This window comes from Eptatretus burgeri, chromosome 3 (genome assembly GCF_056783735.1).
Source record: "Eptatretus burgeri isolate ZD-2024b chromosome 3, Ebu_testis_v1, whole genome shotgun sequence".
In the NCBI taxonomy this organism is placed as follows: Eukaryota; Metazoa; Chordata; class Myxini; order Myxiniformes; family Myxinidae; genus Eptatretus; species Eptatretus burgeri.
The window spans coordinates 47,842,002-47,869,741 of NC_140963.1; the positions used below are offsets into that span (position 1 = coordinate 47,842,002).

General features: G+C 41.6%; 1 protein-coding gene across 8 annotated transcripts in view; it reads left to right on the plus strand.

Annotated features, from left to right (window-relative positions):
* The window catches only part of VWDE (von Willebrand factor D and EGF domains), a 304,919-nt gene that overhangs the window by 213,264 nt on the left and 63,915 nt on the right, over positions 1-27,740 (plus strand). For all 8 annotated transcript variants that reach the window (XR_015056095.1, XR_015056094.1, XM_085873161.1 and 5 more), the window contains 7 exons: positions 1,532-1,669; positions 9,844-9,945; positions 10,366-10,566; positions 10,997-11,854; positions 12,181-12,276; positions 13,945-14,040; positions 16,867-16,962. Coding sequence is in view for 6 of the 8 variants with exons in the window: in XM_085873161.1 (XP_085729287.1) it covers positions 1,532-1,669; positions 9,844-9,945; positions 10,366-10,566; positions 10,997-11,854; positions 12,181-12,276; positions 13,945-14,040; positions 16,867-16,962 (1,587 nt within the window). In the remaining 2 variants the exon portion in view is untranslated. The remainder of the gene's footprint in view (positions 1-1,531; positions 1,670-9,843; positions 9,946-10,365; positions 10,567-10,996; positions 11,855-12,180; positions 12,277-13,944; positions 14,041-16,866; positions 16,963-27,740) is intronic.

Consider the following 27,740-nt stretch of genomic DNA (forward strand, 5'->3'; position numbering starts at 1 on the left):
TAACACTGCCAGCCCGGATAGCCGAGCAGTTTTTTTCTTAATATGAGGTGGATACGTTGGTCCTCGGAGATTATAACGCGTGCGGGAGGAGGGGTAGGGCGCATTGGCGGAGCGACGGAGGCACGGGGAAGCACAGCACAGGGGGTGGGGGTGGTTATACTCGAACCCCACGACAAAAACAGACACAGCAACTTCAAATAGACATCGGTTAAATTATGGATGAGATGGGCTGTGGACACCTGGTGCGAATGGGGGAAGAAAGAATGGCAGAGTGGATAGGCTAAGGGAGCATGGTAGGAAGAAAAGAGGTGCACCATGCTTGAGATGGGAGGATTGCAACAAGGCACAGTTTCAGCACACTTTAAGGTTTCTTTTTATTTGGAAAGTGCGATATAAATAAAATTTATTAATAGTATTATTGTGTGAGGAGGGATATCCGTAAGGTAGGAGTGGTTGGAGAGTGGAGGGAGTTGGCTGAGGACAGAGGGAGATGGAGGAGTATTGTGGTCAAAGCAGAGCAGAAGCTTGGTACCATTGGACCTCACCCCTTTATAAAGGGAAGAAGAGGAGGAGAACAACAAAAACAACAATAAAATGCATCATGGTAGAATGAAGATTGATGTTGGTATCTGTCTGTTTCATTCAAATATCTTATTTTGCTTTGTGGTTTAAAAAAACAAACAAAAAAAAAACCTGTTTTGGAGAAAAAGAAGAGGCGACATTACTTTTAAACACATCCTCGTAATGTAAGAATGGATCAGTGTGAACATCTGGCTGGTATTTTCCCAATAAGCGTAAATCACGACAATAAATTGGGTAAAAAAGGGAATTTGCTGATCACTTCAATTTTGCATTCGCGAATGATATTGTTTTTTTTAACAAATGCTAAAATATAGTGGGTAAGACATGTGTCGTTTCATGTTCCAACTTCTGGTTGTAGCATTTGTCGATCGCTCCCATGTTAACTTTCACTCGGTGAAGAGCCTGGGGAACGCGCAGATGTGATTGGTTAATTATGATTGGTGACATCATTGTCCAGAGAGAGTGATCTTTTTTCCCCCCCTCTGTCCACAAAATACATCACGATGAATTTAAGATCCCGTGCTAATAAAATGAAAGTATTTGTACCACCGTGCAATGTTGCAAAACGTCACTTCACCATCAAGGTGACAATCGCGTCCTTGCTCAAGGAGTTTCACACTTTCTCTCAGACAACCTTTTCTGGTCACACCCTCTGGTAATTAACATATATACTTATATATATATATTTATAATATATATATATATATATACACATATATACTTATTTATTTATATTTAACTGCATATATTGTATCACATCAAATCCTTACAAATAACTCATCCTCATTTGGCATACATTTATAGAACAATGCATTTATTTCTCGAATAAGGTTGTTTTGGGGGTTTTTTTTGCATCTCCTGTTCATTTGATTTTTCTTTTCTTTTTTTCAAATGGCTGAAAATGTCCTTTACAAATAAATAAATAAACGATAAACCTTGTATTTTACAGGCACTTCCTGCACAGAAGATGTAGATGAGTGTGCATTGCAATCCTGCTTTCGGGGTGTAAGATGTACCAATATTCTCGGGTCCTTTCTCTGTGGCCCATGTCCACATGGATATACAGGCAACGGTCTTTCCTGCAATGGTGAGCTGCCAGTACATATTAATGAAGTGTTGTTGAACATGATTCCAGGCCAAAAGTAACTTTGAAAACTTGAAAGCACACATGGGAGCAAGGCTAAATTATACAATGCATGCATGAATGTGGCACAATCACATGCTCGACAAAAGAATGGTGAGAACTTTAATATGGAGAAAAGTTTAGGTCAAGTAAGTCAAATAATAAATGAGCAGCAAGGTTGAAATTTTTTTAAACATGGATTGTAGATATTGCTAATTGACAGGTGAAATGTGTTCTTCGTGATGTTGAAGGAACATGCTGTGTTATGAAGTATTATTCTCACAAAACGTCCAGGATTGAAGGGGTTTTTTTTAAAACCTTCCGAGTGTAGCAGTGAGCTTATAGAACGAATTGGAAATGAAAGTATTTTGCTTATTTGAGATGTTTTCATTGTAGTTTCATACAATTGAAACTTTCGATATCTGTTTGCACCATCCAATTTTCACCATTTTGCCACCACTTATGCAAATGGTGAAAATTGGATGGTGCAAACAGCTGGATAAGGTGAGCAACAAACAACACTCAATCCCAAACACCACATCCACATGTGCACAACACCCAACGAGAACCCCAGCACGCGCACAACCAACGCCTCATCATGCCCAACCCAGACACGTAACCAGCCGTGTTTGTGCCCCGGAAACACAAAAACAACAAGAAGCACACACACGTGCTCACCCACACACATACAACACCGGATCATGTGTAAGTAAAAACAAAAAAAGAGCAGAGCACCCCTTCAATGATGTGATTTGACATTTTTTTTTTGCTTTTGCAAAATAAAAAACCACTCCTCCATTTGACCTCGAGCACCAGCACATGACCGGAAATGAGCGGTCGTATCGAAATAAAAACGACATGTGCCGAGGCTTGGGATCTATTGTGCCTGATTAAGCCGGCTGCGAAGCCGGTGAAACGTTTCCCTGAGACCGGATCTGCTCTCGCTGTTTTTGCTCAAATTAGTGCAGTCAATGTCGTTTTTTTACTTTTGGTTGGCAGCGCTTTCTTCTTTAAAAAAAAAATATACAGAAATATATAAGTATATATACGAGCAGCGTATGCTTACATTTTGAAAGCAAGAACAAACTGTGCTTCCCCATTGTCTCGGATCGCTCACCTGCATTTCTTTTTTTCATTTATTTTTTCATTACCTCCGCCACCGAAGGTGAAGGACGTTATGTTTTCACCCCTTTCTGTCTGTTTGTCTGTTGGTTTGTTTGTTTGTTTGCGTGCAGGATATATCAAAAAGTTGTGGAGGATCCCGATGAAATTTTGTGGACAGGTTCAGTGTGTGACAAGGCCGAACTGATTAGATTTTGGTGAAGATTCAGATCCGGATCTGGCTACTTGAATTTTTGAAGCGATTCCTCACCATTGAGAGATAAGTCCAAAAACGATATATAGCATGATATCTCAAAAAGTTGTACACGGATTTGGCCAAAACATGGTGAACAGGTTGGGTGTGTGGCAAGGATGAATTGATTCGATTTTGGTGATGATCTGAATCCGGATCTGGATACGATAATTATTTAATTACTAAAGTGATTCTTCACCATTGAGAGATATGGCCAAAAACGATATATAGCCTGATATTTCAAAAATGTATTGGGCCCGATATGTTCCCGTGGATCAGGCATTACGTGTCGGACGTATGCGCTCTACCGAGTGCCCTTCCAGTTTATTTATACTTTCATTTACAGACGCTTTCTGATGGTTCTGTGATTTTTCCCAGTGTGTTGACCGATGTCTGGCAGCAGTCGAAATTTCAGCTTTCTAGTTACCGGGAAGGTACCAAACATTAAGTCAGTCAGTGAGTCATTCAGTCATTAAGTGGTGAGAATGAGATTTACATAATACTAGCGGGTATGCTTATACATTGTAAGCACTAACGAACCTTGCTTCCCCATCATCTCGGGTTGGTCACCTGCATTTATTTTTTCAATTTTTTTTTCATTTATTTGTATTTTAATTCACGGATGCTTTCCAATGGTTCTGTGATTTTTCCCAGTGTATTGGCTTTGATGTCCGTTTCACATCTGATAAGGTTTTTTTAAGTGATTCTTCACCATTGAGAGATAGGGCGAAACTGATATATAATGGGATTTCTCAAAAAGTTGTGGACTGGTGATGTGTGGAAGAAGGAGGAATTGATTCAACATTGGTGAACATCAGACTCCGGATCCAGATCCGATAATTATCCTCGCCAGAGGAGAAGGTGTTACATTTCTGTCCTTTTGGCTGTTTGTTCCTTGCAAAAATCAAATATTTTTCGAAGTATATTGGTTGGTTGCATGCGTTATTCTGTCTGTCTGTCTGTCTGTCTGTCTGTCTGTTTGTCTGTCTGTCTGTCTGTCTGTTTGTCTGTCTGTCCATATGTTTGTATGTCATTCACCCACAGGTCACAATTTTAAACCGATCATCACGAAACTTCACAACATGATAGAGTTTATCATAAGAAAGAAGCCTATTGTTTTTGAGGTCATAATGTCAAAAGGTCACCATCGGCCCAAGGTCAACAAATTTGTCAAATTTCTAAAATCTTCAATTTTCATCCGATTGACTAGAAATTTGAAGAAGATTTATATTTCAGTTCACTAATTTCAACCAGACAATTATTTTTGAGGTAACATGGACCAAAAAGGTCAACATAGGCCAAAGATCAACAACGAAAGTGTTATTTCTAAAATGCTCAATTTTCATCCGATTGACTTGAAATTTGAAGAGGATTTATATTTCAGGTCACTGAATTCAAGCAGCCAATCATTTTTGAGGTCAACATAGACCGAAAGGTCAACATAGGCCCAAGGTCAACAACAAAGGTGAGATTTCTAAAATCCTCAATTTTCATCCCATTGACTTGAAATTTGAAGATAATTTTCATTTCAGGTCACTGAATTCAACCACCAATTATTTTGGAGGTCCACATCAGCCAAAAAATCAACATAGGTCGAATTTCTAAAATTGTCAATTTTCATCCGATTCACTTGAAATTTGAAGAGGAGTTGCATATTTGGTCAATGAATTCGACCACCAATTATTTTTGAGGTCAAATTTGTTTTTTGGATTTTGCAAGTATCGTGCTCTGCACGACGTCCTCTTTTTTATTTTTATTTTTTTTTTTTTTGTATACCTTGGTCGAGGCTCGTATGAGAGCTAACACACATCTCACAGCAAGGAGGCATGAGACAAGAGGGGCGGGAGTGGAAGGGACAAAACATTGGGGAACAGACACAGGTGAACTGTGGAAGGGAGAGGGATGGGGATGGGACAGGGAACATGGCGAGGAGAAGATGGACATTACAGGGACTTTCAGGAAGGAAAGCAGGAGAATTGAAGGAAGTGGGCTTGGGTGGATTATCGGGGGTAGAAAAGATCGAGGATTTGGATGGGGGAAGATAAGAGGTGGTGGTGAACAGCTGTTTTGAAAGCCTGGAGGGAAGAATGGGAAAGAATAGAGTGAGGAAGTTTATTCCAAAGGCGGGAAAAAAGAGGAATGAAAGAGTGAAGATGAGCAGTGATTCGTGATTTTGGTAGTTTTACCAGAAGGGGGTTGTTGGCGGACCTTGAGCGCCCTGTGGAAATGTGGTTGGGACAAATCGCAGAGAGAGCAGGGGGGGCAAGGCTGGAGAGGAGTCTGTAGAAGACAGAAAGACCACCGACCAACCTGCGGTGATTGAGTGAGAGGCCCAAAGACTCAGCTTCATTGCGGGAGATGCCAATGATCTTAAAAGCCCTGGTTTCGACAGCGTGAAGTCGAGAAAGGTGGGAGGCAGGAGCACCAGCCCAGAGGGGAGAGCAGTACTCCATCAGGCTATGGACAAAAGCTTTGTAAGTGGTCAGGAGCTCAAAAGGGCCGAGGAAGGACTTTGCACGACGGAGGATTCCCAGTCGGCGACTGGCTTTTGAGGCAAGGTTGGAAATGTGACTTTCCCAGGAAAGGTCATGGCAGATAGTGAGACCCAGAAGCTTGAAAGAAAAGACTTCTTCCAGAGGATTGTTGAGAAAGTGGATGGGGGGGTTTTGTAAACGGTCCTTTCGAAGAGACATAGTGAGAGTGTGAGATTTGTCTGGATTGAAAGACATGTTCCACTTGTTGGACCAGTTTGTGATTTTATCCAGATCTGCAGTGAGCGAAGAAGCTGCTGCTTGCCGGTCTGAGGGATGACAGATGGTACGGCAGAGGGTGGAGTCGTCGGCAAAGAGAAATAGAGGATTTTCCAGAGAGTCCGAGAGATCATTGATGAAAACCAGAAAAAGAACAGGGCCCAGAACGCTACCTTGAGGAACTCCAGCCTGCACAGGAAGAGGGGATGAAAGAACTCCATTTAGGGCCACACGTTGACTGCGACAGGATAGGAAGTCTGCGAGCCATGAGTGGAGATGGCCTTGAATACCATGGGAAGAGAGTTTGGTGAGTAGGGCAGGGTGCCAGACTGTGTCAAAAGCACGTGATATGTCCAGGGATACGGCTCGGATTTCCTGTCTGGCATTGAGGACCTCCATCCATTGATGGGAGAGCAGTAGCAGCATATCCAGGGTAGAGTGACCTGGTCTGAATTCTTCTCTTCTTGTTTGTTCTTTCCTGAAGTTATTTGTGGCTGACAGGACAGTTTGCTTTGCTCACTTGCTTTGATTTGTCTAGCTTTGGTTCGAATTTAAACCTTGCTATAACCACTCACTGAAGTTAGTCATTGAACTGAAACACCCATTATTGTTGAGGTCCTATTTGTTTTGTGGAATTTCCAAGTATCGTGCTCTGCATGACGTCGTCTTGTTCTGGCTGTCTGTCTATCTGTTTAGCGCCGACAGATCACAGTTTTAAACTGATATTCACGAAACGTTACCACATGGTAGAGTTTGCCAATTGTTTTTGATCTTAAAATGTCAAAAGATCAACATCGGCCAAGGGTCCACAACTTAGATGGAATTTCTATAATCCTCAATTTTCATCCGATTGCCTTGAAATTTGAAGACCATTTGCATATGAGGTCGCTGAACTCAACCACCTATTAATTTTGAGGTGAGCTTAGACCAAAGGGTCAACATAGGCCAAGTTTCTAAAATGTTCACTTTTCATCTGATTGACTTGAAATTTGAAGAGGATTGCACATCAGGTCACTGAATTCAATGAACAAGTATTTTTGAGGCCACCATAGTCCAAAAGGTCAACATAGTCCTTTCTAAAATTGTCAATTTTCATCCATTTGACTTGAAATTCAAAGAGGATTTGTGTATTTTGTCATTTAAGTCAACCACCAATTATTTTTAAGATCCAATTTGTTTCATGGATTTTGCAAGTATCGTGCTATGCATGACATCTTTCTTGTTTGTTTGTCCACGCAGAACGTGAGGTTTTTTTTTTTTCTCTGCATCTGCTTGTTGGATTGAGACAAATTTTTTGCCATAGGAGTGACTACTCATGCAGAATGGTCTAATGATAATTATGACGTCATCGGTCACGTGGTGTGGCAGTCATGTTGGAAAAAAACGGAAAAATTTTGGACCTGTATCTCCAAAACTGCACTAAGGAAAAAATTGAAACTTGGCACATGGCAAGCACTCAACATGGGTAATAAGTGATTTTTATGACATCATGGCGTCATGATTCATTTATGTTTCATCCGATTCATTTATGACATCATGGTGCCTTTGTTATGATGTCATAATTGCATACTTAGAACACTACATCCAATCAGTAGGAAAATTTTGTGGGTCATCTTGGGATAAATTGGTCCACAGAAAAAGTAATTAATTCATGACGCCATCGTGTCAGGTGGTTCAGCCGTCATTTTGTTTAAAATTATATATAAATGCACATATGTATATATGTATATGTATATATATATATATATATATATATATATATATATATATTTTTTTTTTTTTTTAAGTTTCTTCTCTGAAACGGCTGAACAAATCGAGGCGAAACTTTACAGGTATGACTGCCTATCTATGAGGAACAAAATATTCACACCTATGATGTCATAGGACACATGGTTTAGCAGCCATATTGGATTTATTCTAAAACCCATTAAAAAATATTCTCCAGAAAGGCTGGAGAGATTGAAGCAAAACTTCACACACATGTTCCCCAAGCCTTGGGGATACCAACGTGTTCACGAATAATTGATAGGCCACATGTTCTCGCAGCCATATTGGATTGAGTGGAAAATCTTTCAAAAACGTCTTTCTCTTAAACCGGTTCATCTTTTTTTTGTCTACATTGTCGAGGCTCGTATGAGAGCGAACATGCAGAACCTATAACAAAGGGAGCAGGAGACAAGAGGGGTGAGAGAGAGAAGCACAAAACAGTGGGGAACAGATACATGAGGAGATCTGTGGAAGGAAGAGGGGTGGTGCAGGGTAGATGGGGTAAACAAGATGGACAATGCAGGGACTTTCAGGAAGGAAAGCAGGGAATTTGGAGGTGGGTTTGGGGTGGATTAACGGGGGTAGAAATGATCATGGCTTTGGAAGGGGGAAGATAAGAGATGGTGGTGAAGAGCAGTTTTTTAGACCTGGAAGGAAGAGTGGGACTGAAGAGAGTGTGGGAGTTTGTTCCTAGGTGGGAAAAAAGAAGAATGAAAGGGTGAAGATGTGCAGTGATTCTTGATTTTGGTAGTTTCACCAGAAGGGGTTGCTGGCAGACCTTTATCTCCCTGTGGCAATACGGGGGTGGGGTGGGGTGGACAGATCACAAAGATAGCAGGGAGGGGGGGAGAGGCCCGAGAGGAGACAGTAGAAGACAGAAAGACTGCCGACCTGCCTCCAGTGAGAGAGTGAGACCCAAAGACTCGGCCTCATTGTGGGAGATTCCAATGATCCTAAGTGCCTTGGTTTCCACAGTGTGAAGACGACAAAGGTGAGAGGTGGGAGCACCAGTCCAGAGGGGAGAGCAGTACTCCATCAGGCAACAGAAAGCTTTGTATGTGGTCAGGAGCTCAGGTGTGCCAAGGAAGGGCTTTGCACAACAGAGGATGCCCAGTTGGTGACTGGCTTTGGAGGACAGCTTGGAAATGTGGCTTTTCCAGGAAAGATCATGGCAGATAGTGAGACCCGAAAGCTTGAATGAAAAGACTTCTTCAAGAGGGTTGTTGAGAAAGTAGATGGGGTTGGGGATGGGGAGGGGGTGGTTCCAGGTGGTCCTTTTGGAGAGACATCATGAGAGTGTGAGATTTGTCAGGATTGAAAGACAAGTTCCACGTGTTGAACCAGTTTGTGATTTTATCCAGACTTGCAGAGAGTGAAGGCTTATTTGCATAAGGCTTATTTGGCTGCACCTGGATGGATTTTTGGGTAGAGGAATAGCAGCTGAAACCCAAATCCTATCCAGGTTCCTCCTGATGACTTTGTCTTTCGTTTTTGCTTGTTCGGGTTCCTTCTGACGACTCCAATGCAAGACTGTACCCATTTGCACTTCCATTTGATTTCAATTGAATTTATTTTAATAACATTCTGAATTCAATTGCATTATATTAAGCATCATGGTTCGGGGTCAAGTGTCCGATTAAAGCGAGGTTCCATCAAAGCGGGACGTCTTGGTGCACGGTCATCACTGCCAGTAGTTATAGAGTGGCAGTTCTAGTTATGTCTTTTATTTTTTACGTAGCACAACACAACACAAACACCACATAATATATACAACACAAACCACAAAAAAAACAAATCCTGATGAGGGTCTGTAATCTCTGATTGCTCTTTTTCTTGTTTTTTTTTTGAAGTGTTTCTTCACCTTTGAGAGATGGGGCAAAACCGATTGTATATCAGGATATCTCAAAAAGTTGGGACGGATTCGGATGAAACTTGGTGGACAGGTTGGGCGTGTGAGAAGGACGAATTCTTCCAATTTTGGTGAAGATCCAAAAACAGATCCGGAGATGAGTTTTTTTTTTTTAATTTTTATAGTGATTCTTCACCATTGAGAGATAGGACCAAAAACGACATTTAGCATATTTTAAAAAATTATTGGGCCCGATATGTTCTACTGGATCAGGCATTGCGTGGTGGAGGTATGAGCTGTACCGAGTGCCCTTCTAGTTGTAATAGTTTTTGTTGCTTTTGGATACAGAAAGATGGGTTGCTTATCCTGCTCGCCTAAATATGTGTACGTAAAATCATCTGCCACTGTTCTTTTGCAGCATTTGACTCTTCCACTTCTGATCACATGCAAGATCCTGTGATGATGCATGCAACACCTGTTCAGAAGATCACAGAATCCACTGAATCGACCACAATGCCAAGCAAGTTCACACAGACGTAGTTAGTACAATATCATCAAAGACGTTTTTTTTTCTTCTTCATTTTGCTGTTGCCTAAAAAAAAAAAAAATCATAATTTCACAACTTAAGTGAGATAGTAAGTTTAGCTGAGCAATATTATGTTACTTGTATATCTGTACATAGTTACTTGTAGTTGTATACAAAGGTACGTCATTGAAACAGACACATCAGCCAGCTTAAATTTCCCCGGAACTGTGTTCTTCAAAATGTGACGTACCTGTCTTCAAATCACCGGAAGATATATTGTTTGTGTCTATTTTCAATGCATTGAAAATTTGAGCTCAGTGACTGATTACTCAGTGGTGAGAAAACTGTCAAGGTGGCTGTTTGATGAGCCCACACATTTATTAAATCAAATATATCTTGCCTTGTACTGAACAGGCCAGCCATTGCTCAGCATCACTACAGCTGAACCACCACAGTGGCCTATCTCGGCATCCTTCAGTCCATGCAAACAACAACCATGCTTCCCTGGTGTCATATGCATGGAGCGTGCACCAACACAAGGCGGGTTCATCTGCGGTCAATGCCCACATGGGTTTTATGGAAATGGGCAGACTTGCCGGAAAGCCGCACAACATGGTAAACACGAGCATAGGTGTTTGAAAAGTGACATGGTCTTTGATAAGTTATTTTATTGTTCGTTAACTAGCGTACATTTTGAGAGATTCAGTCAAATAAGAACTTCATACCATCTGATTCATTGACAGATGCATGTCGTGTGTGAGCATTCTCGAAAACTATACATTTCCTGACAACCTTTATAAAAAGACCTGTATTGTGATAAAATATTTCCATTAAATAGGTGAAATATGAGCGAAGACCCTTCTTATGTAAGGCATTCGTCATAAGTTTGTAACAGGAATCCGTACTTGAAAATGTTATTTAAGAACCACATCCAGGCTTACTTATAACAGGCAAAGAAAGTTAAACATTTCACTGGTAGAAATATTGAAAAATGTATTGTAATACTTGTTTGTTTTTACTGGTAAGCAGATTCTTTACTTTGTAGTTTCCAGATACCTTTGGCATCACACAGGCTCTTTACACAAGAACTATCAGCATCTTCCAACGAGTCCTGTGGATAAGCTTCGTGCTCAAGTGGCCCGGAGGACACAAGCAAACCCAGCCACTTTCTTCCAAAGAGCCTCTTCAATTTCATCTCAGCCCATTAAGCAACCCAAAGATTTGTACATTAAAACAACTCAACAAATCCCAGGAATTGCTGTCAATTATAGAAAAACAGCTCAAGTGGGCCAACCACTTGCAACTGTTCCACCTCAGCCGAGCAAATTTACACCTTCACGATTTACTCATGTGAATAGCCATAAGCCTCCAGCTACAAGTGGTCTGCCAGCTCCTCAGATATTACGTTCTACAGAAACTCCTCAAATCTTTACAAATCCCATAGAGACTAAAGAAAGTGTTCTCACTATCTTGACTCCACCTATCAAAGTAACTACTTGGACTTCCATGAAAAAACCCATAGCCCGTTATGCACAGGACAAGATGCCTTCATCAATTAGATCTCAAGAAAATCGTGATTGGAAAAAAGTTATTGATCGAAGGACAACCAGTGTACAACATAACTTGAACTTTGGGTCATATTCTCCACTGAAAAATAACTTCCAAAGAGGTGGTCTGCAGCAATTTTTCTTGCACAGACTCAGGGCATCTCCACTGCACTCACCAAGCCAACTGGGCACGCGAACGTCTCTTGGAGCAGAGCTTGGGATCTCAAAACCTATAGACACTGCCATGGAGGGAGACCATTCAGCTTCTTGGGACCTATCTGGGTCATTGGACAGACCCGATGATCTGAGACGATGGCCATCGAATTGGGAGTCTCGCGGTGTCACGACTGATATGGGTAAGCTCTCAACAATGTGTGAATGACAATGAGCAATGATGGTTGAAGATGTCAAGTGGAAAGTTAAATAATTGACGAGGTGATAATAACGATATCTTCAGTTGTGTATGATCTTGGAGCTGATATTTTAATCATCAATTTTATCTATAAACTCAACAAAATATTGAGAGGGATACGAAGTGCCATGGGAAAGAAGGTGAAGTACTTAGTGGTATTTATGTTGGATTTAAGGGATGGACCTTGTCACCTTGTCACTTGTTATTGCATTTTGACACATTTATATTATTTGAAGTTTTTCTGTTATAATGTGTGGTGCTATTTTTCAGGCTTATGTGGTGTCTCCTGTGGAAGAAACATGGAATGTGTTTCTCATGGCATCTGTCGTTGTAAGCCAGGATACACCGGTTACAAATGTCTCTCAGGTGCATACATTCATGGAGATGAACAAATGATGAACATTCTTTCCTGTTTCCTGTCCCCTTATTTGTCATGCTTATTTTTGTCCCTTAATTATTTCTTACAAAACCTTGTTGACATTTTTCTGAACACCTTATTCATCATGCTTGCAATGTGTTCTCCCCCTGTTGCCCACTTCTGTGAAAAATGCAATGTTTTGCACGTAAAATCTAACAGCCATAATCGCAATGATAATAAGATATCTGTGATCACAAAGCAATTGCCAAGGATAAACCTCCCCTGACTGGGGGAGGCGTACCCTTGGCGATTGCCCGCAACTTACCGTTGGCCCGCACTCCAGTGATGGCCATATTTTGTTGGACCACCATATGACCTTGAACTTCAACACTTAGCGATAGAGTGTAAATTAAGAAAATGTTCCCCCATCTACAATCTATCAAAAAAAAACTCAACATCATGAAAATGGAAGGCAAATTATTCAAGTTATGATCAAAAAGGTTTTTTTTTTTCTTGATTATGTCACAATCTGAAAAAGGTAGGTTGAGGACACTAATCAAATATCAGGTGTACATCTTCAATGCAGGTACACTATTATGACGCAAGAACATATTGGAAGGCCAAGCGGTCTTTGAGATTCCACATTGACAAAATTGAGGGATAACAAAAAAACACATTATTGTCTTCAGACCTCCATAAGACCTTGAACTCAGAGGGTGGGTTATGATGTAAATTAAGTGTAAATACGCCTTGCTCTAGGCTATCTAGTGAGTGCAATTTCGTTCTGATCGGACAAACCTTCGTGCAGTTTTGGTGAAAAATGTGAAAGTGACTATAATTTGGTCATGGAATTAAAAAATAGCTCAAGGTCAAAAACATGTTATCCCCACATTCGTTATATTCACATTATTGATGCTAAATTTAATTCTGAAAGTCCCAGCCGGCTCTGAGATGCAGCTCAAAAATTGAAACGGAAATTGGGAGTGTTGGGAAGAGCAGGAAGAAAAAAATAAAAAACAAATTTCTAAGTGGTGGTTTGGTAGTCCTCGGGGTCTAAGAAACTCTGTGGTCCGGTACCAGGCTTATCAGGTATCGGGCTTCATCATCGCCCTGCATTCATCTCCACGCATCTTCAAAGGAATGTCCTCGCCTGCATAATTTTAATGGAGGTACAAGTGCAATCTGCGTCACCTTGTGGGAGTTAGATTTTATGTATTTCTCATCCTTGTATATAAGTTTACATTTTCCCTTCTCTTTCTTTGTGTCTTTTTGTCTTGCTTGGACTGTAACAACTGCTCTTCCCATCCACTTTCCCCCATATTTTTTATAAATAAACCTTATAAATGGTAAGAAACGTGTTCGACCCATCTGCCGACTGTGCGTGTTGCCATAAATTTCAGCTCACTTGGGCGACCTTGGGGAATGGTAAAGATTAATCAATAACTGATTAATCAAATGGTAAAGATTAATCAAACTGTTTGGCCATTTCCTGGGACAAACGATTCCTGGTGCGGATGGCCCGTGTAAACGGAGGCTCTCTGATGTTACATTATTATTTGGATCATTCTGAATTTGTATCTCGGTGTTATCTTGTCTAGTATCTCGGTAAGTGGTGCAGTCTATTATTGGTTGTGTGGACAAGGCTTTGACAGATTTCCCTGCCTATGTATGTGCAGCCATTTGCCAACCCAGTTGCAGGAGTCGGAGTCGCTGCACAGAGCCTGGCGTGTGCGAGTGTCGACCCGGATACACAGGTCATACCTGTGGTGAAGGTAAATGCAGTATTTTGGGGGTCCACAAATTATTTGTAATAAAACAAGTTGAGGTATATTCAAAGTACACCGTCCCCATGCCAAATAAATAAATAACAAGTACTCCAGCACGCGACATTGCCGGGGGCGCCTTGGGCACACAGCGATGGCGCCGTGCAGCACATGGAGATGGAATTAGGAGGGAGCGGTGTATAATAATTGATTAATTGATTGATTGCATAATTAAAATAAATAAATAATAATCGTAAAGTAATTAATTGCTAAATCAAGATCCGAATCTTGATCCGAGAATTTTTCAAGTGATTCTTCACCATTGAGAGATAGGGCCAAAAACTATATATATATATATATATATATATATATATATATATATATATATATATATATATATATATATATATATATATATATATATATATATATATATAACAATATCTCAAAAGGTACAGATGGATTCACATGAAACTTGGTGGACAGGTTGGGAGTGCGACTAGGAAGAATTGATTCAATTTTGGTGAAGATCCGAATCCAGATCTGAATACGAGAATTATTTAATTTTTATCTGATTCTTCGCCATTGAGAAATGGGGCTAAAAACGAAATTGCATGATATCTCAAAAAGTGGTGGACGGATTTAGGATTGAACTTGGTGGACATGTTGGATGTGTGACAAGGACTAACTGATTCAATTTTGTTGAAGATCCGAATCCGGATTCAAGAATTTTTCAAGTGATTCTTCACCATTGAGAGATGGGGCCAAAAACGATACATCACACAATATCCCAAAAGGTTATGGATGGATTCCGCAGAAACTTTGTGGACAGGTTGAGTGTGTGAACAGAACGAACTGATTCAATTTTGTTGAAGATCCGAATCCGGATTCGATAATTTTTGAAGTGATTCTTCACCATTGAGAGATGGGGCCAAAAACTATGCATACATAGCATGATATCTTTAAAAGTTGTGGATGACTTGTGACAAACGAGGTGGAATACTTGGTACAGTAACAAGAACAAGGCGATTCGATTTTGGTTCAGCTCCGGATTCAGATCTGACCTATCAGTGGGATGCAAAATTTAAACGTATGCGCTCAACTGAGCGATTCCATTTCACCAAGTGTCGCTATGAGAGAGTTTTCATTTTGTCCGCACAGAACTTGTGTTTTTCTCCGCATCTGCTTGTTGGATTGAGACAAATTTTTTTTCCATAGGAGTGACTACTCATGCAGAATGGTCTAATGATTATGACGTCATAGGTCATGTGGTGTGACAGCTATGTTGGAAAAATGGAAAAACTTTGGGCCTCTGTATCTCTGAAACCGCATGAAGGTAAAAATTGAAACTTGGCATATGGCAAGTGCTCCACATGGGGAATAAGTTTGATATTTTTGTTTTTTTAATGATGTCAGGTGCCCTCATTATGACATCATAATTGCATACGAAAAACGCTTCATCCGATCAATATGAAAAATTTTGAGGTTCATCTTGGGATAAATTGATTCACAGAAAAAAATTGCTGATACGTGATTCAGCATCCATGTTGTTTTTCTTTATTTTTTATAAACCTTCAAAAATCTCTGAAATGTCTAAAGTCTAAACAGATCGAGGCAAATCTTTACATGTATGACCGCCTATCTATGAGGAACAAAACATTCACTTACATGACATCATAGGCCACATGGTTTGGCAGCCATATTAGATTTACCCTAAAACCAATAAAAAAAATCTTCTTCTCCAGACCAGAATGGCTGGACAGATCGAGGGAAAACTTCACACAAATGTTCCCCAAGCCTTGGGGATACCAGGGTATTCACGAATAAGTGATAAGTCGCATGGTCTGCCAGTCATATGAGAGTGAGTGTAAATCTTTTTTTAAAATATTCTTTCTTTTGAACTGCTTCATCAATTGACGTGAAACTTCACAATTATGATCGTGTATTGATGGAGAATTTCTGCTTTAAATTTCATCCTGATCGGACACCTGGTGTAGCGGCCAGATTTATTTAATTTTTTGAATCTGGGTTCTTTTTGATTATTTTTTTTTTTAATAGAGTTCACTTGGTTGTGCCCGGATGGGTTTGAGAGTAGAGGAGTAGCAGCTGAAACCCGAATCCTATCCAGGTTCCTCCTGATGACTTAATCTTTGCTTTTTGCTTGTTTGGCTTCCTTCTGATGATTCCATTGTAGGACTGTACCTATTTGGTCTTCCATTTGATTTGAATTGAATTTATTTCAATCCCATTCTGATTTCAATCGAATAATAATAAATGTCATGGGTCAGGGTCAAGTGTCTGATCAAAGTGGGGTTGCATCAAAGCAGGATGTCTTGGTACCCGGTCATCACTGCCAGCAGTTATAAAGTGGCAGTTCCAATTATGTCTATAATAATTAATTACTTAACACACCAGTACATAAACATTACACATAATGCACCCCACAAAACGACACAAACGCCACACAAAACAAGTCCTGGTGAGGGTCTGCAATCTCTGATTGCTCTTTTTATTGTTTCAATAATGGAATACTTGGTCTCTCAATGGCACCTGCCTTGGGCGTCTGCCTTGCTTATGGGAATACGGAACTTGGTTCTTGCACGAAGAAGTTATGCACTTGCTCGTGGAAAGAAGACATTTGAGTTAACAATGGTGAGTATGGATAAGTAGAAAATTATTTGATTTATTCTTAACAACAAGTGCGCAAGAAGATGGAGATGATCTGCGGTGGGGCAGGATAAAGATCTTCAACTGAGCACAATCTTCTCAATGTTATGTTGAGAAAATGTCCACTGGAATATTTGGCAATGTTTTTCTTGGTATCTTGTTTTTCAGTGGTGTGCAGGCCAAGGTGTGAGCATGAGGGAGTGTGCACATCGCCAAATCACTGTTCATGCCCCTACGGATTTATAGGCCCACGTTGTGAGGCCGGTAAGCCTCCATCATTCCAAAGCACGAGTATGGCAGAATTCATACGTTTCACCTATTCAGTATACAGTATTTTCACATTTTCTCTTTGCTATTATGAACCTACTTTGAAAGTAATGATATTCATGTCTAATTGTTGTTCTTATTGCTGTGAGTAAACGGTAACTGATGTGATGAAAATGGTTCGATGCTTGAGAGATACTTGTGCATCATTTTTCTAAGAAAAGTTTAGCTCTTAGACAATTGTTTTATCTCTTTGAGGCACAGCGGATGCCATGTGTGTTGCCATCCATGTGTCGCTTATACCAGACTTGGTGGTGTACTGGTTAGATCATCTACTCTGAGTGTGAGTGGTCGATGGTTAGAACCTTGACCGATTCATACCAAAGAAATTTAAAATGGTCTGTGCTGCTTGCTTCCTTGCTTGATCCTTGGCATTTAAAAGGATGAGTGGGCCTGTTGGTCCATTGGTCCTTACGGCCTTGTTGCATATGTGCCTACTGTACTGCTTGAGCATTAGCTTGCCTTTTACGTTTGTCATTATTATTGCCAAATGATACTACTATTATTTTTGGTCTTAAATTAGAAGTATTTATTAATATATGGTTTGTTACAATGTTATTATTTTTGTTCTATCTTTTGGAATTAGAATGCCAAGCCACAGAAGGGAATTAAAACATGGGAATTATACCAGATTCTTTATAGTTAATAAGCCTAATCAACTCAGGAGGTCATGATTATTTTTGTGTTTCGCACTCCACATCAGAAAGCTCCAGCAGAACTCCATAAGAGGCATTCCTCTCACACACACACACACACACACACACACACACACACACACACACACACACACACACACACACACACACACACACACACACACACACACACACACACACACACACACACACACACACACACACACACACACCTTGTCCATTTACAGCATACGAGCAAATGCCACCGTCTCTTTGCTGATGTGGACTAAACGAGGGGAGGGGGAGAGGAGAGAAAGAGAGAGAGAGGGATGGGGGAGAGGGAGAGGGAGGAGTGGGGGGGGGGGAGAAAGAGAGGGAAGGCAGATGTGCGGTGGAGCGTTAATTACAATTCATACTGTCTCATCAAAATGATTCTGCATCGAATAACAATAAAGATGGAAACAAAATAATGTCTGAAATCCATTTTCTACCAGTCATACTATAAATACCGTACAGAGACAAACACCGCCTGGACAGGTCTGGAGATAAATACCATCCAGACACGTCCGGAAACAAACAGCGCCCAGATACGTCCAGAGACAAATACTGCCCGGAAACATCCGGAGATAAACACTACCCGGACACATCTAGAGACAAACACTGCCCAGACACGTCTGGAAACAAATAGCGCCCAGATACGTCCAGAGACAAACACTGCCTGGAAACATCCGGAGATAAACACCACCCGGACACGTCCGGAGATACACACTGCCCGGACACGTTTGGAGACAAACACTGCCCAGAAACGTCCAGAGACAAACTGTTCGGACACGTCCAGAGACAAACACCACCCAGACACATCCGGAAACAAACACCACCTGCACACATCTGGAGACAAACACCGCCCGGACACATCCGGAGACAGATGAAGATGGAGAGAGGAGGGGGGGGTGGAGAGAGAGAGAGAGAGAGAGAGAGAGAGAGAGAGAGAGAGAGAGAGAGAGAGAGAGAGAGAGAGAGAGAGAGAGAGAGAGAGAGAGAGAGAGATATATATATATATATATATATATATATATATATATATATATATATATATATATATATATATAGATATATATATATATATATAGATATATATATATATATATATATATATATATATATATATATATATCAGAGAAAATATTATGCTTTGTGAACAAAACACACACACACACACACACACACACACACACACACACACACACACACACACACACACACACACACACACACACACACACACACACACACACATTAATGCTTGGCCAGCATCGGCAATTTTTTAGGAATCTGCAGATTGGAGTCGGTGTAATTACTGGCTGCAGTACGTACTGTATACAACCCAAAAACCTTGAGTAGCTCTCACCGGAGGGAATTGTAATTGTTTTTGGGGAATTTCAATTTTCAAATTAAAAAAACAATGTTGCATTGATATAGACTTTTCAAGGAGATGTGCATAATCATGAAACTTTCTAAACAAATGTGTGTGACAGGTGGAAAAAAAATTTTTGCTCGCTAATTCAGAAAACACGTTAATACGGCAAACAGCTCAGAAATCAGGTGTTATCAAATATATTTTGCTTTGAAACTCACAAAGAGAAACCGTATAACCTTTGTAAAGGACACCCGGTAACCAATTGCTTTTGAACCAGTCACGAGGACAAAGGAAAACCTGATAAAAACCTCCATAAGATATGGGATGAAACTTTTCCACCATGGTACCCGTAACAGGCATGGCATGTCAACACACCCTCACTACCGACTGTACATCCTGATCAGGGCACAAACTGCACTGCTATCAACTGTAAGGTGCTCGGCAAGTGGCTTCAACACTCAAGAAAGCACTCCAACGGAATGCCTAGCTTGGCAATGGATTACCTATTGCCATTGATAAACACATGCACCCAGAAATGCCCAAGCAATATCCGAATTGGCCAAATCAACTGTTTTATAGCTGTCGGAGCTGCTGCTAAGTTCAAGTCTGGAGCTTAAATTTTGTAATTCAACTTAGTTTAAGAGATTCTTGAGGTTTTGACATGTGCGGAAATGAAATGAAGCCACAAACACTGGCGTCTCCAGGTGTTTATAAGCATTGCAATGTACCCAACGATTTGTAGGTATGATGAATAGGCATTCATTAATATGAGTGAGGAAAGTGGAAAAAAAAACCTAATCGTGAGGAAATCATTGTGGCCAGTTTCAAGTCACGGCATAGTTGAGCAGGCCAAAAAACATAGCGGCTTCAGACCCCAGTAGGTTGACCCAGAATGCACCTTCAGACCCCATCGAGAGCAATGTTTACTGAGGATGCACCTGTTCAAGGATATAATTAAATAAGGCGGAGACACCAGCACTTGTGGCGTTATTTCATTTAAACACATGCCATAACCTCAAGAATCTTTTAAGTTAAGCCAAATTACAAAATTTAATCTCCAAAATTTAACTTAGCAGCAGTTCTGATTCCAAAAAAGTGGGGGGGGGGGGGTTGTATACCTTGTCGAGGCTCGTATGAGAGCTCACACACAACACAGATCAAGGGGGGCATGAGACAAGATGGGCGGGCGTGGGAAGGACAAAACAGTGAAGAACAGAGACATTAGGAGATCTGTGGAAGGGAGAGGGATGGGGCGGGGAACACGGGGTATACAAGATGGACATTACAGGGACTTTCAGGAAGAAAAGCAGGGAATTTGAAGGAGGTGGGTTTTGGGTGGATTAATGGGGGTAGAAAAGATCATGCTTTTGGATGGGAGAAGATATGAGATTGTGGTGAACAGCTGTTTTAAAGACATGGACGGAATAATGGGATTGAATAGAGTGAGGGAGTTTATTCCAAAGGTGGGAAAAAAGAGGAATGAGAGAGTGAAGGTGAGCAGTGATTCGTGATTTAGGTAGTTTTACCAGAAGGGGGTTGTTGGCGGACCTTGAGCGCCCTGTGGAAATATGGTGGGGCCAAATCACAGACAGAGCAAGGGGGGTGAGCCCGCAGAGGAGACTGTAGAAGACAGAAAGACCACTGACCTGCCTGCGGTGAGAGAGAGTGAGAAGCCCAAAGACTCAGCCTTATCGCAGGAGATGTCAATGATCCGAAATGCCTTGGTTTCCACAACGTAAAGCCAAGAAAGGTGGGAGGCAGGAGCGCTAGCCCAGAGGGGAGCGCAGTACTCCATCAGGCTGCAGACGAAAGCTTTGTATGTGGTCAGGAGCTCAGGTGGGCTGAGGAAGGACTTTGCATGACGGAGGATTCCCAGTCGGCGACTGGCTTTGGAGGCCAGGTTGGAAATGTGGCATCCCAGGAAAGGTCATGGCAGATAGTGAGACCCAGAAGCTTGAAAGAAAGGACTTCTTCCAGAGGATTCTTGAGAAAGTCGATGGGGGGGGGGGGGTTCCAAACGGTCCTTTCGAAGAGACATAGTGAGAGTGTGAGATTTGTCCGGATTGAAAGACATGTTCCATGTGTTGGACCAGTTTGTGATTTTACCCAGATCTGCAGTGAGCGAAGAAGCTGCTGCTTGCCGGTCAAGAGATGACAGATGGTACGGCAGAGGGTGGAGTCATCAGCAAAGAGATATAGAGGATTTTCCAGAGAGTCGGATAAATCATTGCTGAAAACCAGAAAAAGAACAGGGCCCAGAACGCTGCCTTGAGTTCAGAAGTTCTCTTCTCTTCAGTTCTCTTCCCTTTCATTCAGAACGGGATGAAAGAACTCCATTTAGGGCCACATATTGACTGCGAGAGGAGAGGAAGTCTACGAGCCATGAGTGGAGATGGCCTTGGATACCATGGGAAGAGAGTTTGGTGAGCAGGGCAGGATGCCAGACCGTGTCAAAAGCACGTGATATGTCCAGTGATATAGCTCTGATTTAATGTCCGGCATTGAGGACCTCCATCCATTGTTGGGAGAGCAGAAACAGCATATCCAGTGTAGAGTGACCTGGTCTGAAACCAAATTCATGATCGGAAATCAGGCCATTGGAGAAGAGAAAGGCGTTAATGTCTGAAGCGATGATGGATTCCATAACCTTGCTGATGATTGGGAGAAGGCTGATTGGTCTGCAGTTACAGGGATCTGTTTTTGCACCTTTTTATGCAGGGCAGTAATGTTTCCTGATTTCCAAGCAGATGGCAGATGACCTTGAGCAAATGAGAGGGTGAATAGAACAGAGAGAGAGGGGTTGAGCAAGAGCAAAGCAGCAGGAACTTAGGACACGTGGGCTGATGCCGTCTTGACCAGTTGCAGAATCTGAGTTGAGGTTTGACAACAAGCTCTCCACCTTGTCAGACGAAAAGGACACAGAGTCCAGGGACAGTTGGCTGCGACTGGGTAAGGTGGATACAGAAAGTGATGGGTTTTGGACACAAGATTTAGCTGCAAACACCTAGTTTAGGCATTCAGCTTTTTCACGTGCGGTATCAGCAGTGCGGCCATTTGAGGTAAGGGAGGGGATGGAGGGGGAACATCCACCAGAAACAGATTTGATTAGACGCCACCAGGATTTGGAGGTGGAAGAGATGTTTGAGAGTTCAGACTTGAGATGAGAAAGATGTTGTTTTCTGGCTCTCCTGAGGGTAGATACACACTTGCTCCGAGCTTTCTGGAAGGAACTGAGATTCCCCTCAGTTGGGTTTGTTTCCATGAGGCAAAGCCAAGTTGTTTCAGGACAACTGCCTCACCACAAGCTTCAGTGAACCATGGGCGGGAGGAAGGGTAGGACAACTGAAGACGAGAGGGGATAAATCTGTGCATGAGGGAGAGCAAGTTTCTTTGAACGAATTCCCAAGATGAGTTTATGTTGGAGAAAGTAGTGATAGGAGACCAGTCTATAAGTTTGATGTCTGCTTGGAGACCCTGTCAGTCGGCCTGAGTGAAATGCCAGACTCGACGGCGGTGAGGTGGTTCTCTGATAATAGCCAGAGAGATGTCCACTTTGACAAGGACGTGGTCAGAAGAACCAATTGGAGCAGAGGAAGAGCAGCAGATATTGTCAGGGAAATTTGTCAAAATCAGATTCAGAAGAGATGGAGTACAATTGGTTGAGATCCGGGTAGGGAAGTTGACCGATTGAGTCAGTCCCAATGAGTCACAGAAAGCTTTTGCTGAGGTGCCATGACAGGTGTGAGAGGTACCTACACCTCGTCAAGTGGCATGATGACAATTGAAGTCGCCACATATGAGGAATAGAGTTTGGATGAGAAGATAGAAGTCGGTCCATGTTTTTGAATAGTGAGGTGTAAATGAAGTCATCACTGTTTGGTGGACAGTAAAGTCAACATATGAACATGAGGTGGGAGTGGAGGGGAAGGCATAGCCAGAGGTATTACTGGGGGTGTGGGGGAGTGAGAGCAGTGCATGGATAGTGAGGAATAGAGTCTTTGATGAAAAGAGCAACTCCTCCACCAGGACAAGGCTCAATCTATCATACTGGAGGAGGGAGTAACCAGGGAGAGATACTTGGGAGTCAGAGACGTCTTGAGGGAGGAAAGTTTCTGTTAGGCAGATTATGTCTAGTTTGTCAATGACAACCTGTATGGAAGGATCTGAAAGGTTTGAGCGAAGGCCTCAGATATTTGAGGTCCATACTGATAATGAAAATGGAGGAGAGGAGGCTTTGGGTGCAGGGGGTGGGGGAGGGGGAGGGTAGGACAAGGGATGAGGGGGAGGTAAGGAGGGTTGTTGAAAGAGTGTGGGGGATTGCAGAATAGTTAGGGTGGGGGGCCGAATGAGGAGGAGAAAAGGCTGTGGTGCTGAGTAGGAGGGGGACAAGGGAGGGAAGAAGGCAGTTGAGGAGTTGAGGAGGTGGAGTGAACAGATGGATGTGAGCGGGCAGGGGAAGGAGGCAGCTTTGTGGATGTGAAGGGGGGCAAATTTGAGAAGAGTGAGTGAGAGGGTGAATGGTGTGAGAAGAGTGAGTGGGGAGAGTTGAGGGAGAAAGGTGAGGGGGGAGTTTTTGAGAAATGTGAGACGGAAGCTTGGAGGGAGAAGAGTGGGATGGTTGCTTTGAGAGGGAGGGGTGAGAGAGGTGAGTTGGTACTGAAGTTGGATCAAAAGAATGGTTGATGGAAAGCGAACCTTCATACCAAACTGGAGTTTTTTTCATTATTAGGTCAGAGATGCGATTAAACACGTTTCTTGATGGATGCAATAAAGGCGAATTAAGAGAATGTAGAGAAGAAATGCTGTAACAGTTGAATTTTTGACAAGGTATGAAGGAAAGGTCGAATTGAGAGCAGTCTGTTGAGATAGAAAAAGAGTAGTGCATTATGAAACAGTAATGAGTATCACACTGTGAAAGAGGCAGATGAAGCATGATAAGAGATCGTTTTTATTACCTTCGCATTCTGCGAAAGGTTATGTTTTGGTCGCTGTGTATTTATTTATTTATTTGTGAACATGTGTGTATGTTTGTTATTCGCATAGCTCAGAAAGTATTAAACCGAATAGCCTGAAATTTGGTGGGATGATTCGTGAGTATCCAAGGACGATTTGATTACATTTTGGGAGCGATCGGGTCAAAGGTCAAGGTCAAGGTCATGAAAAGGTCAAAAACACTTTTGAGCATAACTTCCTTCATAATACAGCTATCGACATGCAACCACCGCCATATTGTTCCATGACGAGATACCTTTCGGATATGTAGTGTCGGATTTGACGTAACGTTATCGGAAGTGCGTCTAAATGACGTCACAAGATGACGTAAATTTTCAATTTTCGATCTCATCAGTTTTGATCATACCGTTTTGTAGGACTTACCTTTAGGACGTCACACACCAAATTTGACTTCGATCGGACTGACCGTTATGACGTCATTGACGTTTGAACATCACGTTTTTCAATTGTGTCTCAAATGTCCTGATATTTTAAATTCAAATATCGATATAATTGAAAGCAAAGTCTCCCAAATCCAGGCATTAGGATCAGTACCAAAATATCTGTTTATTGATGTACAGGTTTTGCCAATTAACTCTGTAGTCAAGGTCACACTCAAGGTCAAAATATACTTGTAGGCATAGCTTCAGATCTAATAGAGCTATTGACATGAAACCAACGTTATAACATTCAGTGAACTACGAGCTTTCAGAATGGTAGTCCCCGATTGGACGTGACGTCCCCGGAAGGGCGTCAAATTGACGTCAAAGGATGACGTCATTTTTCAACTTTTTAATTTTTCAGTGTTTATCATTCCATTTTGTTGGACTGCCTTCAAGGAGGTTACACACCAAATTTGACGTCAATCGGACTGATGGTTGTGACGTCATGGACGTTTTAAAATGACGTTTTTCAAATGTGCCCGGAAAAAAGTTGCGGCGGCGAAGGTATGCGCTCTACCGAGTGCCCGTTCTAGTTATTATTCTGTTATTTTTTTGAGAGAGTTTTCATCAGATTCAATAATGGAAAGGATGTAGAAAAAATCATGAGGTGAATGGTGAATTTGGATCGGGAATCGCAGGGGGTGGAAACAGATCACGTGGTTACGGGAGAAGCATGTGCCGATGGGAGGTGTATAGTCAAAAGTGAATTTATTTATTTTAAATGAGGATTGCATAACATTCGGAAAAGGGAAGGTTGAAGTAAAATCGTGGAACGGTATGGTGAATTTGGAATGGTAAACGCAGAGTGAAGCTGATGGATCGATGAAATGTATCAGGAAAAGGGTGGAGAGAGACACGTGGTTATAGGTGGTGTATACATCAAAAGGATATAAGGAAGATTATTAATTTTGATGTATTTTTGAAGAATAGGTAAGATTCGGGAATCAAAGGTTGTAGGAAGAAATTGTGAAGGAAATGGCGAGAGTAGGTCAGCTCAAGTAGAATAAAGATGGTGTGCCGGCAGAAGGAGGAAGAAGAAGAAGAAGGATCGGGACTCGTTGGTATGCAGAGAGAAAGGTATTTTTTGTTGTTGTTTTGAATTTAAGACAAGAAACAGAGTGTTTAGTTGCGAGGGATGGGGGCGTTGGGAAAGTGGGGAAAATAGGAATCGAAGGTAATAGGGAGAGAATACAAAAAAAATGATCGTTCACCTGGAGCAGAAGGATGGGTAGGCCTCAATTAACCTGGTAAGACAAGGTCGATGAAAACTCACAAAATAGCACGATTTTTGAAACAAAACCGAATGAGAAACACACAGAAACATGTAGGTGAGAAAATAATCAGTTACAACGGGATATAGAACAACCCGAAACTTAACTTTGAGAAAGTCTGCAGAGACCCCTGAGAGAACCTGCCATTGCTACAAATCCAGAACCGGTGTTCGTTTAATATTTGATATTTTGGGCGTCTCCGGGAGGTGTTTAATATCATGGTTCAGTGATCGCGAATCGCTTGCCAAGCCAACCATTTAATATAATTTGAGTTTGGAAGATCAGATCACGTGGATTAAAACACTTGAAATCTGGAGTGAAATCTGAAAATGTAAAGAAATTGGCAATGTTTACTTTTTTGCAGGTATGTGCCATTAGTCCCATTACCAATCAGCTTGCTTTCACTTGCGAAGCCAGCTGCTACTTTCAACCATTTAATTAGAGTGCTTGCTTGAATGCTTAAGCCACTTGCTGAGCACTTTACAATTGATAGCGTGACAGTTTGCATCCCATTTTGGGATGTACATGCGGTAGTTGTTACAATGTAGAGGTACATATGGGTAGATTTGGATCTGTAAAGGGACTCTACGGCTCCTGCGGGTGTGTGTGCATGCCTGCATACTTGGTTACGGGTAAAGTGGTGGCAAAGTTTCATCCTGTATCTCATTATGATCATGGAATGTGGAGGTTTAAAATTTTAACCTCAGCAGCATACGATCAATCACGTTTTCCTTTGTCCTCGTGACTTTCTAAAGCAGTTGGTTATTTTATATGAACCGGGTGTGCTTTACAAGTGTTATAGAGTTTCTCTTTGTGAGTTTCAAAGTAAAATACATTTCATATCACCCAATTTCCAAGCTGTTTGCTGCATTAATGTGTGTTCTAAATTTCCGAGCCAAATTTATTTTTCTACCCATCACGACGATTGGCAGCTGTTTATACAGTTGAATGTTTATGCACATCTTCTTGAAACATTCATAATACGTTGTTTTTTATTTGTTTTTGAAGTTCCCGCAAAACAAGGGTGAAAGTTACTCAAGGTTTTTGGGCTGTAGTCGGTATTCACATTGACTCCAATCTGCCGACGCCCGAAAAATTGCCAATATCAGTCAAGCACCAATGTGTGTGTGTGTCTCTCTGTGTCTCTCTGTGTCTCTCTGTGTCTCTCTGTGTGTCTGTGTGTCTGTGTATGTGTGTTTTTCATAAAGCACAACATTTAATCGCAGCGAACTCCCCCTCCCCTCATATTCATACACACACACACACACACACACACACACACACACACACACACACACATATATATATATATATATATATATATATATATATATATATATATATATATATATATATATATGTATATGTATATGTATATGTATATGTATATATATATATATATATATATATATATATATGTATATGTATATATTGTTGTGGTTACCAAATTCGCAAACCACCATTCATGTCCCTTAGGTGAGATATCTCGGTAAGTATATGTGTAGTTAGGCCCAAACCCGTTGTCTAGTGGGAATACATGTCATTTATGCGTGCTGCGACTCTTCAGGATAGCCGTTTTTCTTTTACTATCTTTATTTTGGACCAACCGCCATGATAACCACCGCCAACCGTGTCTCAACAGTCATCACAACATCAACCACCCACCGCGGTGCCGCTTCACCACAGCAGCCACGACCTTTGCCGTCACACCTCGCAACCGTAGCATCGCCACCGTTCTTGCCCCGCTGTGGGTACCGGTGGTGGACTCGTGCAGGGCGCACGTCGAACAGCGTGTACAAAATCACGGATTTTGTGCTTCAAAAACGGATCAAAAACGACACACGCCCACTTTTTGCCGTCCAATCGGTGAGCGAGGGGCGATTTGGCCCCGCCTCCAGGACGATCGATATATGAAAATTTGTGGATCAAAAAGCCTTCACGCCCACTTTTTCTCGGGCCA